At 45.3% G+C, this 16,379-nt stretch overlaps 2 protein-coding genes across 4 annotated transcripts in view; one reads left to right on the top strand and one right to left on the bottom strand.

Annotated features, from left to right (window-relative positions):
* The first annotated feature begins 140 nt into the window (after positions 1 to 140).
* On the top strand, positions 141 to 3,018 carry sdf2 (stromal cell-derived factor 2). Its single transcript, XM_029174356.2, has 3 exons — positions 141 to 385; positions 832 to 1,028; positions 1,902 to 3,018. Exons 1-3 carry the CDS (start codon positions 199 to 201, stop codon positions 2,199 to 2,201), a joined length of 684 nt encoding a protein of 227 aa, XP_029030189.1. The 5' UTR covers positions 141 to 198; the 3' UTR covers positions 2,202 to 3,018.
* A 650-nt stretch (positions 3,019 to 3,668) lies between these two features.
* The window catches only part of caln2 (calneuron 2), a 37,671-nt gene continuing 24,960 nt past the window's right edge, over positions 3,669 to 16,379 (bottom strand). For all 3 annotated transcript variants that reach the window (XM_041073890.2, XM_029174360.2, XM_029174359.3), the window contains 4 exons: positions 15,218 to 15,361; positions 13,417 to 13,529; positions 8,301 to 8,454; positions 3,669 to 6,549 (listed from right to left, as the gene is read on the bottom strand). In XM_041073890.2, the coding sequence (XP_040929824.1) occupies positions 6,422 to 6,549; positions 8,301 to 8,454; positions 13,417 to 13,529; positions 15,218 to 15,361 (539 nt within the window). In that variant the 3' untranslated portion in view covers positions 3,669 to 6,421. The remainder of the gene's footprint in view (positions 6,550 to 8,300; positions 8,455 to 13,416; positions 13,530 to 15,217; positions 15,362 to 16,379) is intronic.

Genomic DNA, 16,379 nt, shown 5'->3' with positions numbered 1-16,379 from the left:
AAGTTACCATAAATGTAAAATGATATCACAACGATACAAAATAAACCCTTTAAACTTAACATGTTGTGCGGTACCTCCTCCTAACTCTTGGGGGCGCTGCCAACTTTACTTTGTATTAGAAAACTCCCCGGCTTTAATGACGTAGCAAAAAGAATACAAACCTCGGGAGCTTGAGCAGCTGGTCGGCTTCCAGTAGGAATGGGTTATTTAAGCAGTGCGGTTTCTCCACGGTTTATAGCAAACCATTTGTTTTTATTATTATCCTGTCTATTCGGGCTGTCACTTGGCACAGAACTGAGCTTTGTGACGTGCGGATCGGTCGTCAAATTGTTAAATGTTAAGCACAATGTGCGACTGCACTCTCACGATGTGCGCTACGGCTCCGGTGAGTTTTGTGTCATTATTATTGATTGGTAACAGCCAGTTGTTATCATGTGTAATAGCTACAGTGACATCGTTTTAAATGACCCATCTCAAAAATGTATATATTATTCGTGATTCAGATTTTTATGGTAACATGTTAACTAACAGACAATTCATTATGACAGCATTAGGCTACGTGTAAGTTACAGTTAAACGTAGGAACATATATAAAAATGTAAAGTGTTATTGATCTGCTGAAATACACAAAGAGTCTACCTCCACGTAAACTTGAATTAGAGTAAGAGGACTGTAGGTTAATTATTTACTAAGTTAAATTTACCCACTGACATTAGGTAACATGGTGGACTACAAAATGTCATGTTCCCACTGTGTTCTTAATATCTGATTACTCATCAGTTTGTGGCTTTTTATGGGATTTCACTATGTGTGTTTATGTATTTGAGGCAGGCAGCGGGCAGCAGTCTGTGACTGGGGTTACTGCAGTGGAAGACAGTAACAGCTACTGGCGTGTGAGAGGGACCAGTGATGCCTTTTGCCATCGGGGGACCCCAATTAAGTGTGGCCAGACAATTCGCCTCACTCACGTCAACACAGGCCGAAACCTGCACAGCCACTATTTCATCTCCCCATTGTCCTCTAACCAGGTGGGTTTTGTGAAAATGAACATGAAGAGAGAGGAGGGATTGTGTGTTTTGTTAAGGATTGTCCACATAGCTGTGCAGTGATTAGATGAAGGTTTTAATGCTAAAATAAGTTTACAAGCTAATTCCAAAGAGTTAATCAGAAGTTGTTGTTTGTGCATTGTCTGATAAATCGCTCCATTCTTGCCAAGTTAAAGGCATCAAGAGAGATTAATTGCAGTAAGATGACAAATTTGTTTGTAAATGCCATGAATTTTCTTTGCAGATTTCATAAATCCTACCCTCAGTGAATTTGAGTTGACAGCAACTTTTACACTTCAGCAAACAAACCAAACTCTCTTGGAAAACAGCCTTAGGTTAATGACAACCTCTCCTGAGTGTGAAAACAGTGGCCCTGCAATGGGGATGTGACGTGTGCTGTGAGCTGATAGGAATTTCTCAACTATCTGACATTTTGATATAGTGTTTGCACATTAAATTTATTTAACATCACTGGGTGTGACAGGCAGTCGTGGACAGTGTTCTAATTTAATGGTGTTTTCATGCTGTGGACAGAGCCTTTATTTTCTCAAGTCGTTTGTCTGCCCCGTTCACATGAACACAGAGAATGCAGAAGGTGCATTTCAGTACATCTGGCACAAAAAATCCACTTGGACTCACATATTGGGTCTGATTAGATCAACTGTGCGGCACTTATTCTAGTTGTATTTTTTGTTATTGTACATATATTAAGGACAGAATTGTGATAGTAGGTTATGAATCAGATAATAATCTAATTCCTGTCTGAAAATGAAAAATTGAACCAAAACGGAAAATCAATCTGTCCTCATACCTCATGCTCTCCATTTCTCCTTATCTCTTTTCACTTGTCCACAGGAGGTGAGCGCATTTGGTGAGGAGGGGGAAGGAGATCATCTGGATGAGTGGACGGTTCAGTGTGCGGGGTCTGTATGGAAGCGTGAGGAGGCCGTGCGCTTTCGTCACAAGGCCACTGAGGCGCTGCTATCAGTCACGGGGGAGCAGTACGGACGGCCGATCCACGGCCAGAGAGAGGTTCATGCCATGTTGGGGCCCAGCCAGCACAGCCTGTGGAAGGCCATGGAGGGCATCTTTATGAAGCCCAACGAGAGCCCTGCAGGCACCCGAGACTTCAGTCACTCCCACACAGAGTTCTGAACATCTCTTCTCTTCCTTTGTATTTTTGGCACGTGCCATCCTTTTATTATGGTATTCCGTAAATGCATCTCCACCCCCTCCTCTTTTGACCCATTTCTCTCTTGTTAAACTTTGCCATTTCTTTTTAAAAGACTGTGCGAAGGTCCTTCAAGGATCAGGGACATTTTCTTAATCTTTTAAATCTTTCTAATATCAAGTAAAGTGTTAAAATAAAGTTCCACACACAACTAATGGTGGAGATTAAACCTTAAACTCTAAACTAAGTGAATCAACAACATTTCATTCATGTCAGGCCCCAACCAGCACAACAGGTACGAGAAAACACAAATATTGAAAAGAATTAAAAAGAGAGTACTCTCTATTACAGTTTGTGACATATGCAGGGAAACTGTTATTTAATGTTGAATAACCTCCGCCAGCAGCTACACTACAGCACAACGTGCCTTTATGAAAACTAGTCAATGTTTACAATGTGGGGCCTTTTAGACTGTTGGAAACAAACATTGTTTTTCTTTATTTTTACAGTGGAAACGCAGTGTTACGACAGAAAATGACTTTGTTTCCCTTTGACTTAAATTCAGTGTTATAATTAACCCGTTTGCAGCAGCATGAGTCTGTCTGTGGGGGAGCTTTGGTATGTTTGCATACTTTATTGATCTGGATGCTGTTATTTCATCAGTTTACACATGCTGGGATAAGGTTCAGTGTTTTTGTGCTCATGCTGCCTGTGTGCGTGTGTGATGCGGTACCTCTTTGCTACAGAGGCTAAAAGCAACAAATCGGCAATGAATACCTCATTAAAGATTTTTTTAATGCATATCACAATCAGTGTGATCTTTTTATCTAGTCATATGATGATGAAAACTTCAACTTGTTAATCTGACCCTCATGGAATTAGCTGGAGAAGAAGTTAATGTCTGCCTGAATCATTACACTTTGCATAATGCCTTGTTTGTCCACTTAATGGCATGTTTTTGGTTCATTATCTGGTGCTTAATGGGGCTTGGATGAGACTATTCCCACTAGTTTGACCTGTGATCCCCAATTATCAAGCTTTAGATTAAACACTGATGCCAGCAGTGCCTGCGTTTCTGACACAAGTCGACAAACATGAGGATGCACCTCTGGGGAGCTCACATGAAACCAAATCCCCGCTCCTTCTCGTTCGTTGCTCCGTTTGTTCCTCTCGTACCTGCTCGGGGAAACTGCAGTGAAACTCACGCTGTGCTGTCAGGCTATTTTTAGGGCTGGTGTTTATAATGACACTGCAACAATGATAACAAGTGACAGGTAAGCCTGCGTTACTGCTAACAGTCTGAAAACATCCTGGTTCTGGTTTGTTTTGAGTCAAAAGCAGTTTGGATCTTGTACCTTTTTATCTTGCGGGGAAACACGCTTGTTTTGTCTTTGTCTATTGTACACAAAACACCCAAAGCCTCTTTTATAAGTAAACACAGATTCTTTACATTTCTATCAAAACAAGATTTTATTGCATAAACATATATGGATATATTTTCTTTTTAGATTAAACAGATTAAACTCATTATTTGCATTTTTAAATATCCATTCAGTAACTATTGCTGTTTTCTTTCTCCTTTACGAAGCAGCATGCCAAGGTTTTAGTACGTGTTTAGTTTTATCTCTATATAATCTACAAGGTAAAAACGTATTTTGGTAAAAACAAATCTCAAAAGCAACTTTCAAAAACATGAAAACCATGAGCTGATTTCGTCTCGTTACAGACGTACAGGATATTAATGTAAACTTCAGAAGTGCTGATCAAAAGGGTTTCCCTCACATGCAAGGACGTCTGAATGAAACGGGTATTAGAGAATTCTTAAGCTATAGTGGTCTATGCTGGTTTCAAAGGGACCGTGATGCTAGTAGACAGAGCTGAAAACGTATTGTAGTTCACTGATCAAATGTCAGTGTGCTGAGAGCAAAGACAGGATAAGTGGAGCAAACATTACAGAGCAGGACCTAAAGACAACCAGGCAGTGAGAACATTAAAAAACCAACGTGGAACACTCAACATATTCTATTCAATGTGAATTGAAAGCATCCATGGCGACATATTACATAGTCTACTCTAGAAGACGTGGAACAGAGATGATGAAGAAGAAGATGATGATGATGATGATGATGATGTGACCTTGTATTTGCATATTTATGAAAATGCCCTCTTCTGCACTCTGATTTGATTAATAGCTGGTAGAAACTAGAAAATGGCTATTACAGTATAAACTGGAAAGTCCAATGTGTGACAGTACTTACAAACCTACATTGAAACCAAGGCTGTGCCACCGCAAAGAAAGGGGAAATGGACTTCCCTGTCTGTCGAAGACAAAAGCTAAACAACAACATGCATACTGATTTACAGTAAAATACATTTTTGCTGTGATACTGGATTTTACAAAGCTAGTTTTGAAGCCCTCTCTCCTCTGGTCCTCTCGGGAGTTTGTCCAACACAGACAGAGTAAATGCACATGGCTCGACATGAGAATGACTGAAATATCCAGATTTGTTTTCATTCACGTCAGACGAGAGAACGAATCGTTCCAAGGTACAACTGGGAACAAAACAGTCTTCAATCCAATCATTAAATGGAACATTGTGCAATTCAGTGGCCCTTTGGTAATCCACAAACAGCTCGGTCAGTGGGCTGAAATAACTGTCACCAATATTAATGTACACTAATATTATGGAACAAACGTCCACTGGCTAATAGATCATCTTCATTGTGAAAAGGAACATATTATTACAACACATCTGTGTGACAGCAGAGAAACAGTGACATCTTCCTATTAAACAGCCCAACATTCAAATTCAACCTGTGGTTTCACTGGGAAGTTCTGCCTCATGTGGCATGATTGTAAGCGCCTGCAAGGCCTTTTCCACACGTTTCCATCTTAGCAAATGCTATCAGATCTGAACCATAAAATACAGCTTTGACCCCAGAAACCACCACGGGCGCAGTCACACGTCCAGTCCTGAGCTCTGCACTGACGCACGTGCACGATGTGGGATGTGGGCCAATACAAACCGTGAATGTCACCAAAGTGCTCTGTGACGCTGACACAACACAACACACACCAAGGCTCAGGCTCTTCGCTTGTGAACAGTGAACGTGGTTCTGCAGGCTTTTAGCCGCAGTTCACATTTCGACCACCAGGCTGCAACATGTTCCAAGAAACCAGTGTGTGGCAGCTGCACTGTGTAGCCCTGATACAACTCTCAAGTTTCTACCTTTCATACATTCTGCTGAGAGGAATAATACATTACACAAGCTACGTAGTACTACATATATTTATATATATGCATATATACAGTGAAATCCATGGGACAGCAGTAATGGTTGTTGTGGCAGTGTACAGACTGGCATGCGTTGATGTGCGTAGCCTCTATTTACTACAGTTGGGCAGTTTTACAATGAGACGCATTTCTCTCAACACAGAACGGCTGAAACCCCGGTTGATGGTTCTTTATCTTGGTTACATCTCGCACCTCTGAGACAGACCCAGCTCACGTTATCAACGGGCAACAGCGGACGACAGCGAGCGGGAACGGTGCTGATTGGTACGTGGTCCCTCAGGAGTTGTGCTTCTTGTAAATACACAGACTGAATGTGCCCCCGGAGACGCTGGGCGGAGCTGAGGGCGAGACGGGCCTCAGAGGGCGCGGTGGTCATTTATGGCTGTGTGAGACGCGAGAGGTTCGCTGTGCGTTCAGGTGCCGTGTCCGACATTCACTCAGGTCACATTCAGTGCGACTTCTCTGGGGTTAAATATGCAGCTGTCCGTCACAGCTGTGGTTTGTTTTCGTATTTAGGAATGGCTCAAAGCACCTGATAAAGTTTTTAGGATTAGAAAATCAAGTTTAAAGGGTGGTCTTGAAAACAGCAAAATAAAACATTCAATTTATTCGAATAATTTATATAAAAACACTTTTTACTGCTCAGGTTCCTTGTGGAGCCTGAAGATGACGGTCATAATTATGACGTATGAAAATGAGTCCTGTAACGCCGTCACTGCAAAACAAATACACCTCTCTGCATTTCACGCACGCCGCCTGATTTTAGGATGGAATTAAACAACAACACAGAAACTCAACTGACTGATTAGAGAAGTGCTCGAGTTGTGGCTGGTCCAGCTTTGGCTGCAAAGACGAGATGTGAGGTCATGGCTGTTTTTGTCCACTCCCCATGGTCACAGTGCAAGCGGTTACTCCATGCCGTTCCGCAGCATCTGATTGGCTGCAATGAGCATGACACTGATGATGAACGCCATGGCGAAGGCGCAGATCAGACTTTTCCTGACGCACGTCTGCCGATTCTTCTTCTTGGGATGGACTGAGAGGAAGGAAGCGAGAGGGGGGAGAAATCGCAGTCAATTTGAGGCATGAATTATAAAACACAGCATTTTAGGCGATAAACACGTTAAAAGGAGTGAGTGGAAACAGGAGTAAAGCTGGGGACCTCCTCCCTCATAAGAACCTGTGATTGCATAACAGCTCATGTAATGACTCCAGAAGCACCTTCGTTAGCCAACACGTGACGCTCACTTAAAAGCTCAGATTAAAATATGCAAAGGGACTTTGGGGTTGAAATTGTTTTGTCACACGCAGTGCTCCCGAGATGAACTCATCTCTCATTTAAAAAAACAGAAAAGGGTTCAGAAAAAAGCTGCAGAATCGTTAATAAACTTTACAGACATTAGCATAATCCTCAAAGTCTCTTCTGTTGTGCCTGCATAAAAATTTCAGAGTCACGTATTGTAAATTCATTTAACCTGTTTCGCACAGTGACAGGCACAAACTGATGCTGCTACTCACTCTGCTGCAGCAAAAACAGAACAAAACACAGGAGAGGAACGAGGTGGAGGGTTTGTTCTGCTGCCGGCTCGGGCTAAAAAGCCGCTTTGCCTCTAAAGACATAATCTCCGGAGATAGAAAAGGGAACGAGGAGCAGAGACGGACGTGTCCTCCAACAGGCCTTGAAGCAGGAGCAACAACCCAGCGTTCCCTCTGTCAGCCCCCTTGTCTCAGTTTGTTAAAATCACACAGTGCATCAATAAATCAAGGCGGAGCTCTGAATCATGGATCTGAGAGGGACACGATGCAGACGGGAGGATGCTGGATGCGACAGGGAGGTTCAGATGTGGTTAGAAGGTGGCTCAACCTGGTTAGACGCGTGAAGACAGCTTTTTGTCCTCCTCCAGTGTTTGCCTCTCTCTGCCTCTCTAACCATCGACCTTCCCTCCATGTCAGAAAACTTTGTGAAAAAGCAGCAGGTCCAGCACTTCCCTGGTGCCTCTCTTCGTCACTGTCTTCCCGTTTCCTCGCAGTCTTTTTCAGGAGCCCCTGAGCCTGAGGGCCTGTACTCAGGGCTGGGGTTGCGTCTGAGCCTCTCCGGCTTTTAAAGAAATCAATGGATGACTTTGAGCTAAACATCTGATCACGTTTATATTTTACATCAGCTTTCTTGAACGTGCCTCAGCGTTGTTGACCTTGGATATGATTGTTGCTACTCAGCAGCGTTAAAGTTTCACCTTTAGCTCTCAACATGTTTCATTCTTATTAACTGGACACTGTAATTGATTTGTGAATGTCGTCTATAGTTTAGCCATGAAAAGAGTAAGTTGACATTTAGCCAAACGTACCTTTTTGTTTCGTTCGTGAGCGTTAGATGAGAAGCTAAATAGCAGTTTCATAACGGTGCCATAATGGCCTGTAGAGCACAGAGACAATTAGCTTGATGGGAGGGAGCAAATAACAAGTGGAGCAGGGGAAAGCGCTGGCCCGGTCCAGTCTAAAGTTCATAGAGCGCACACGTCTGCTCCTTAATGAGCTGCCTCTTGTTAACAGAATCCTCACACCGACCCACAAACTCAAACGTAAAAATCAATTATGGCTTTTGAATTATTCCATCACAGAACGTCCTGTAAAACACTGCAAGATGCAATAATTGCATTTGTGCACACGTCAAACACACAAATAGTGAGTTCATTTGTTTGTACCTTTAAGCTCCATACTTACTGTGTGCTACACAGTGTGTAATAAGACAGTTAATATCAAAGAATGTGTTAAACATAGATAACTCACCTCCCTCGTACTCAGGACAGTTTCCTGAGTTTTCGTTGAGGCTCTCCTCCTCGGTGATGATGATGTTCTCTATGTCCTTCATCGTCAGATGGTCCCGGAAGGCGTGGAACAGCACCTGCTTCAGCTCGTCCAGGGACAGCTGCTGCATGTCGAACTGCAGGGGCACAGGGCGGTGCACGCAGACACTCGGTCACCGAGGGTTCCATGAAAACAGGCGGCGGCGGGGATGGAAATGGAATGAGCGAGTTTGTTGTTCGGACAAGGGTTTGTAGCTATGAAGGGGTCGGCTGTAATGTAATAGCTGCGCGTTTGCCTGTTTATCACCGCTGCTATTTTTGGGAGCTTGGAGCAGGAGGCAGACCTGTGCGTTGGTCCACTGATGCTGTATAAGTGGATATGGATTCGCAGGCCACATTATTTTAATGGATTTATCAATTAAACTGAAAATAGCTGCACATTAACATCCATCAAATCTGGCTTATTTAATTCGCGGACAGCCTCGAACACGAGCTTCGCTTGGTTTAGCACAACAGATGGAGACACTGAGCCAGACGAGAGAAAGAGGAGGAAGACAGGGGGCCAATGCAGAAGAGGGGGGGGGGGGGGGGGGGGTGCTGCAAGATGGAAACAGCAGCGTCTGGTGAGGTCAGAGACGACAGGACGACGCGCTGCTGAAGGTGTAGGGAGACGTGAAGGTGATGGTGGGATGCGTCGGAACCCGACAACCGTGATCCTGCTCGCGCTTTGTCGTCCTAATGATAGAAATAGCACCTTTCAGTCACCAGGAGCTTTAGGTCTGAGCAGAAAACCGCTTTGGTACTGATCAAAATGTGATCACTTCGAATGCCAGAACTGAGCTCAACTTTACATTTAGCCCTTAAAAGAAGCATTGATTTGCTTCAGTGCTGCAGATTGCATGAGAATATAGACTGTTTAGGGTATCGCTTAGAGGGAAATGATTGTCTGTCGAAAGGTCTTCCAAAACATCCCCATAAAGATGAATGAGGTTTATGGAGAAAACGTCGCACCAAAAATACAACCAACAACCAACTGGTGTAAAAATCCCATTACAGAGTCTGAGAGTTATCACTATGAGAGAGTGAGACTTTGTGAAGTCACTGCCAAGAAACAGTCAAAGACGGAGCAGTTCATAAAATCACACTGCATAATTGTAACAGACAGCTGAGTCTGATGTGTCGCTACGCTAAGCTAAGCTAACAGACTGAAGAATGGAGCATTTCACCAAAACCCATCAAAATATAAAAGTTAATTTTTTTGGAAGTTGTGACTTTTTAGTCTAATGGTCCCTTATGTATTTAAGACATTAGTACAAAAAAGGACCAGAGCAAAAGCCTGTACAAACATGATGGGAAACATGTAAACATATTTTATCTCTGCATTGATACTCTTTGATTCTTTACTCCTCACGTCTGCTTCTTTGTGGATCAACGTGCAGATAAGTGGTCTCTAAAATCCGTATTGATTCCACTCTCACCATCGCTGTCACTTCTACACACTTAGATTTACGCTGCAGTTACCGAAACATGCACAGGGGTGTGCACAAAGGAGAACACACGCACAAAAAGCACACAACCGGGAACATAGCACACACACACACACACACACACACACACACACACACACACACACACACACACACACACACACACAGATAATCTGTGGTTAAGGTAAAGAGGACACTAGTGACACTGTATAGATGTATAGAATTCCACAGTTACACAGGTTCACTGAATGTGTTTGGTGAAACTAAGTCCTATGACTCATCGTGTGTCACTCCAGGGCAGTGAAACAGGGAGTGGAGGCAGCAGTGGCCTGAGATTTCTGCTCTGCTTCGTGCCAGTCTCTGCTGTGAACGGATGCAGAATAGAGGAGGAACACGTCTTCGGACTGATGCCGCAGGACAGACAACACGACGGCGCCGGGATCGAGCACGGAGGAGAGAAAACGCTCCCGTCCGTACGTCCGTCTGAGCTACGGCACAGCGGAGCCGCTACCGGTTAGTGAGCAATGGAGCGGTTTCTCCTCCTGCTCAGCTTCTGAAGGACAACACACACACACACACACACACACACACACACACACACACACACACACACACACACACACACACACACAGGCCTAGCCTGTCAGAGCAGTTTGTCTTTCGCTGGATGAACTCAGATGTGTGGTGGGTGGAACACAGCAGGGGGCGCCGAGCGCTGACCGCCGGCGTCCTGACGCAGCCACGACACATCTGTCAAGGAAACAGGTGCCGGTCCCGTCTCGTGTCATCGCTCGTCCAACTGTTTTGTCTTTTGACCCCAGAGTAACAACTCGCAGGCGCTGCTTATTTTATTCAGAACTTCTGTCTGCGAGTGGAGTTCTACTTGGAAAACAAACGCTCTCTATATAAATCAGATGCCACCGCCGACCATTAATTATCAAGATCAAACATAAATAATGTAATAACACAACTCCTAAAAACAGATTGTGTCAGAGGCTGGTCACACTCACACCGTTGTTAAAATAATGGTGTGTAATATTGGTGCAGTGGTGACAGTTATTACATTACGTAACACACATATCCAGGTTTTTTTAATGATTTTGTATCAGGCATCGGCGGTGGTGGGTATGAAAACCACAGGCTGTAACCCATTACCAGCGCTCCTTTAACCCGCTCACGTTCAGGCGTTTCATAAAACCTGCACGTCCTTCAGTTCATATTCATAAATTACCAGCGTTTTGATAAATTACTAGTTTTTTCCTATCCAACAGACATTTTTGGAAAACAAGCCGTTTCACCTCCTTGCCAAAAGTTTGATTAACAGACTTGAGAGTCACAAAGACACATTGTACAGAGTGCATTCATAAATTGAGCCCTTGGCACACACGGTTTCTGCTTCCTGTTGCACGAATGGGAACAAGACGGTCGTGCACCTCCATAGCTATGGATCACACTCCAACATGGGTCCTGTCCTGATCTACGGCTGGTACATCATAGGAGGCAGTGAATGGGTTTAAGAAGCAGAAAAGGTACCAGATGAGTCCGTTAGGTGACTGGTGGCCCAGGACCCAGACCACACCCTGAGGGGTGGGGGGGTCCCAGTCTAGAGCCTCAGTTTGAAACTACTGTTAATTAAACAGCTAAAATGGACAAAAACCACAAACAAATTTAACAAAAAAACAAACAAGTGCTGTCGAGTGATATAAAGAATGCTCATATAAAGATGTGGCCATGGCCGAGTTGAGCTGCTGCAAACAGAGAGTCAGTCGCTGCCAACACGTGCTCAGTGCAAACACACGGCGCTTCTTGACACTTTTAAACGCTGTTAAGATAATTGGTAGAAAGAGTTTTTACCGCAGACGAAAGCAAACACTCGGCAGCGTGGCTTAATTTGCTGCGTATGACTGCGTCCGCGCCTTTTAAATCTGCTTTACTGTCGGCAGAAATGTGATTCCACAGGCCTGGAGTTTTTCAAAGCGGACGCACAGTAGGAACCTTTACACAAGCCATGCTACGCTGGAACGTAAACACAACACTCGAGGTGTTTCTGGGCTGTTTTAACGGGACGCTGAACCCAAGGCGGGGAGTGAAATGTAATTAGTCCGACACCAGACTCCCCAACAAGGAGCTGCCCCCCACCCACCCCCCGCTGTGTGAGGATGCTATCAGCTGATAGGGCTCCTCTTTAACACAGGGGCTCTCCTCCTCGTCTTTACTCCCTCTGAGGTCTGTGAAATACACGCACGCACGCACGCACGCACGCACGCACGCACGCACGCACGCACGCACGCACGCACGCACGCACGCACGCACGCACGCACGCACACACGCACACACGCACACACGCACACACGCACACACACGGGGGACGGGGGGGGGGAGGAGAACATCAACATCTTAAATCACTCCTGAGACGCTCACTGTCTGCGACCTTCATGAATCACTCGTCTGTTGAACCTCTCCTTTCATTTGCTCGGTGTCGTCCCTGTGTCTTTATGTGGGGCACCCCCCCGCCCTGTCAAGCAGATTGTCCAGCTTCCCTCCCTATTCTCCCATTTTTCTCACCCCTCGACTGGAACTCTCCAGTCCAATTTGCTCCAGCTCCCGCTGCCACAGATGCAGCGTGTCACGTTTATAAATGCCGCTCTATTTCAGCCACTTTTGAAAACTCTGATATTAAAATCCACATTTTTTTTACAATCATTCATTTTGTAATCTGAGGCATAAAAGGCATAGATGGCTGATTGAAAAATATTTTCTACAGCAAAAAGCCCAATGAAATCTGGGCTGAATAGTGTCTGTAATGTAAATGTGGCCCGGGATGTGTTTGTAACCTGGAACACACACCTCCGCATTCCAGTGAGTCACCCTTTTAATGTTTCTCTTCTCATTTGAGTCAAGGAAACAGCTTCCTGAGCGCCGTCGCCCTGCTCCAACCCTCCTCACACTCAAACACACACACACACACATTCCAAACTGCATTTTTCATCGCCGTCGCATGGCTTACTCAAAACGCAGAACACAAACGTGGAGCAGGAAACTCGATGTCTGGGCCGATCTTCAAAAACAAAGTAAGAGCGTTCAAACGCATGTAGATAAGCTGCAGCCTTAATCACCACCAGCCCAGTTAGGACACTTGAAAGCTCAAACTCACGCTTTCCATGTGTAAATCTTTATTATGGTAATACCTTGTGGAGCGATAAATACACAACCAAAGCCCAAAACACACACGCAGACAAACATCTAATTCTCAGCAGGTTTCTTTTCCTCCAAGGTCTCAAATTGAAGGAGGAAAAAAAGGCTGTTTAGTGAGAACAGAGCAAAGCAAAGCAGGTAGAGTGGAGCCAAATGAGAGTGAGAATGTGTGGGGGTTTCTTTCTTACACATGCGATGCAGGTTCCCTGCAGAAATGAGGGCTGCGCTCAAGGATGTGAGAATCACTGTGACTCCCGAAATACACTTTTAAAGGCGAGGCAGAGCGCGCAGGAAGAGGAGTCAAGGATGCAGAGTGATAAATGATGGAGGGCGCGTGATGAGGAGCAGACTCTGCCCCATCTGGGAGGAAGATGAGGAAGAGGAGGAGGAGGAAGAGGAGGAGGCCTCGTCTCTCACCTGCCAGAAGATATTGTCAATGGTGTTGCCCAGGAAGCCCTCTCTGTTGTCGGACGACAGCAGCTTGGGGCCGAGTATCGTCATGAACTCCTCGAAGTCCACCTGTCCGTCGCCTGCGGGCAGCGGCGCACGCACAGAGACAAAGACACAGAAAATCAGGCGCCCACACACACGGGCAGGGAGCTAAATAATGCATCCTATGCCCGAGCTGATCTGAGTGCAGGAACAAAGCAGGGAGCCCCGGGACGGATCAACAGATGGACGCTCCCTCATCCGTCAGCTCTCACGCGCCCTCAGCACTAATTCACCTTTCAAACACGACGCGCGCCTGGATTATGGTCTGTTTCAGCAACAACTCGGGGAACATTTGGCAAATTCGCATTCAAAGGACACAACGCGTCAGCGTTTGCATTATGCATTCTACCGCCGCGCGCTGTTAGAGATCGCAATCAGCGGCCGGCGTGCCGTGGAATTAATGCTCAGCGAGCGTCCCGTCTAAACCGAGCTACTGCACAGACACGTTACGTCACATATCGCCAGTGTTACCATTCGTTTACAGCATTATCTAATAATCTGCTTATTATTTTGCTTCAGGAAGCTTTATTAGTCTGCATGTGTCGACGGTGCAGCATTACACTAATTTTAGCAGCCTTTTTCCAAGACGAAAGCCATGTAATTTGCTACTAATTAAAGGGGAAATCAAGTTAGCTCTGAATATACTGGCATTAAATAAATTTTAATTACTCTCTGCGTAACCCAGGGAGCCTTTTGGTGGTTGCACAGCGGGCCGGCTGAACATGCAAAGATGCAGCATTTGCAAACACTGAGGAAAAGGACTCAACATGTGTGATCAATTAGTGCCAAATCACATAGTTCTTCACGTTTGAAGAGCGCGGCTTTGTATTACAGTGTTTTAGCAGCATCAAAGAGGCCTGCAGCTTGTTACACACGGCCTTTATTAAAATAATCCACGCTTGTGTTTAAAGACTCTTTTGCCTAAAACCCGAAGGAAGAGGTAAGAAGATAATACCAGCGATCAGCGTATTAAGGGTTTTTATTAAAAGATTTAATAAAAAATAATCATCTGAAGGACTGAGCAGGTGGTCTTTGGCGATAATAACTGACATTCTTAAGTTAATTACACCAGGGACTATTTTCTGTGCTGCATTAGCGATGACACAGAGATGATAGAAGTCGGAGGTTGGGGCTTTAACAGCGATAGGGTCTCCCCTCAGAACAAATGGCGGGCAGCTCTCAGATGGTCAGACAACGTATGGACTAATCACGGCTCTTAGCTCCGACCTTTGATATGCAACACAAGCCGTGGAACGGGGAGCAGACAGACGAGGCTCCACTGAAACGCGGCCCCGCTCGCTTGTGATGCAGGGGCTGCTGCAGAGTAATTGCATTTCTCTGCGCAGCAGTGCTGGAGTTTAAGGAGTGGGAGCAGACAGCCCCTCACTTTATTGTCTCCAAGGGAATTTGTTTTCTAAAGGTAGTTTAGAAACAATTTTTGGGGGAATAATATGAAGGAAGCTGTAACTCAAAATCCTTTTAGGCCTCAAGGAGGTGGAATAAACATTAGTTTTTGAGTTCCTGGCTTCAAATACATGTAGCAGTGTTTGTAATTTACATCACATTATAATTCAGCATATAGAAATATTCATGCAGCTTGCTTCTCTTGGAAGGAAAACATTCTCCTTTAAGCCTGAACGCTTGGAACATAAACAACAATTACACAGTAACACAAGTCTCAGTTTGTGCTCGCAGGCATTTGCATCGTCTCTGCGTGGAGCCTCACCATCCATGTCCAGTCTCTGCATGATGATGGCCAGCTCCACTTCGCTGGGCATGTAACCCAGCGAGCGCATGGCCATGCCCAGCTCCTGTTTGGAGATGAAGCCGTTCCCATCGCGGTCCAAGACGCGGAAGGCCTCGCGGATCTCTGCGCGACAGAAACACAGCTGGTGACTGACTCAGGCTCAGTCTGCATGCGTTCACAGGAGGAACCAGCTTCTGACAGTGGAGCTGCCTGTGCAGGTCCCTCCATGGATCTGTTTGGGGTATTTATTTTTGATTGAATTCATTAGGTCATTTTATATAGATGTGTTTTCCCTGAAGCTAGAGCTACAATAATTAATTACTACTGCAGAAGGTGCCATAGTAGTTTGTATTTGACGCCAACAAATGCCTGATTTGGAATCAAAGCATTGATGAAAATAGAGTCTGGAGGCTTAACGAACGTAATGGCAGCAGCAGCTGCACGGCTGCACCCGGGCGATCGAGCCGTCGCATAGAGCCGCTGCGACGGAGTAACTCACGAGATGCAGTGAGTGATTAACAGATTTAAGCAGGTCCCAGAGCTGCTTCCCCTGAGCCGGCGACAGGTTTTCCCATTAACTGGAAGTGTTTCCTCTCAGACAAGGTGAAGGTGGTCGCCCACTCTCCTCCGCCTCCTATCTCGCTCCCTCACCCTTGTTTCCATTACATCTTTATATACGTATTGCATTTTACAAACCCTGAGGGGCCTGCCCTAATCTCTCCACAGCACAATCACCACCAGCGCTGCCAGGAGCATTTCCGACTCTCGCCTCTCTCACAAAAAAACCCTTCTAGCTCAAAATTGCAAGTAAACACACTCACCTCACGGAGCCAGGACTGTATCTGTTTCTGCAGCAGAATTACTCAAACCTCTGAGGAGCATCCTACAAAATACCCCGGTCCATCTGTGGCTAATTACCTGTCAGTCAATTCATAGTATCTGAAAGGGGGTGGGAGAGGCCGGCGGTCCAATCCATGGATTTGATGAAGACAGAGACAGGACACACGCCTGTTCCCCATTTCTCTAAACTTTGGGGGTGGGAGCCGGTGTCATTCAGCGTCTGGAGTCAAAGCTTTACAGCGGAAACACGACAGAGAAGAGTAATCGCCCGCTGCACGACGGAATTTAAATCACACTTTGC

This window comes from Betta splendens, chromosome 14 (genome assembly GCF_900634795.4).
Source record: "Betta splendens chromosome 14, fBetSpl5.4, whole genome shotgun sequence".
Lineage (NCBI taxonomy): Eukaryota > Metazoa > Chordata > Actinopteri > Anabantiformes > Osphronemidae > Betta > Betta splendens.
Note: the sequence above shows the minus strand (reverse complement) of the source record. Positions and strands in the feature narration are given on the sequence as shown.

Coding starts and splice junctions, on each gene's coding strand:
- sdf2 (XM_029174356.2), top strand. CDS start 199: ATGGGTTATTTAAGCAGTGCGGTTTCTCCACGGTTTATAGCAAACCAT. Junction 386..831: donor CGATGTGCGCTACGGCTCCG/GTGAGTTTTGTG, acceptor TATTTGAGGCAG/GCAGCGGGCAGCAGTCTGTG. Junction 1,029..1,901: donor CCCCATTGTCCTCTAACCAG/GTGGGTTTTGTG, acceptor ACTTGTCCACAG/GAGGTGAGCGCATTTGGTGA.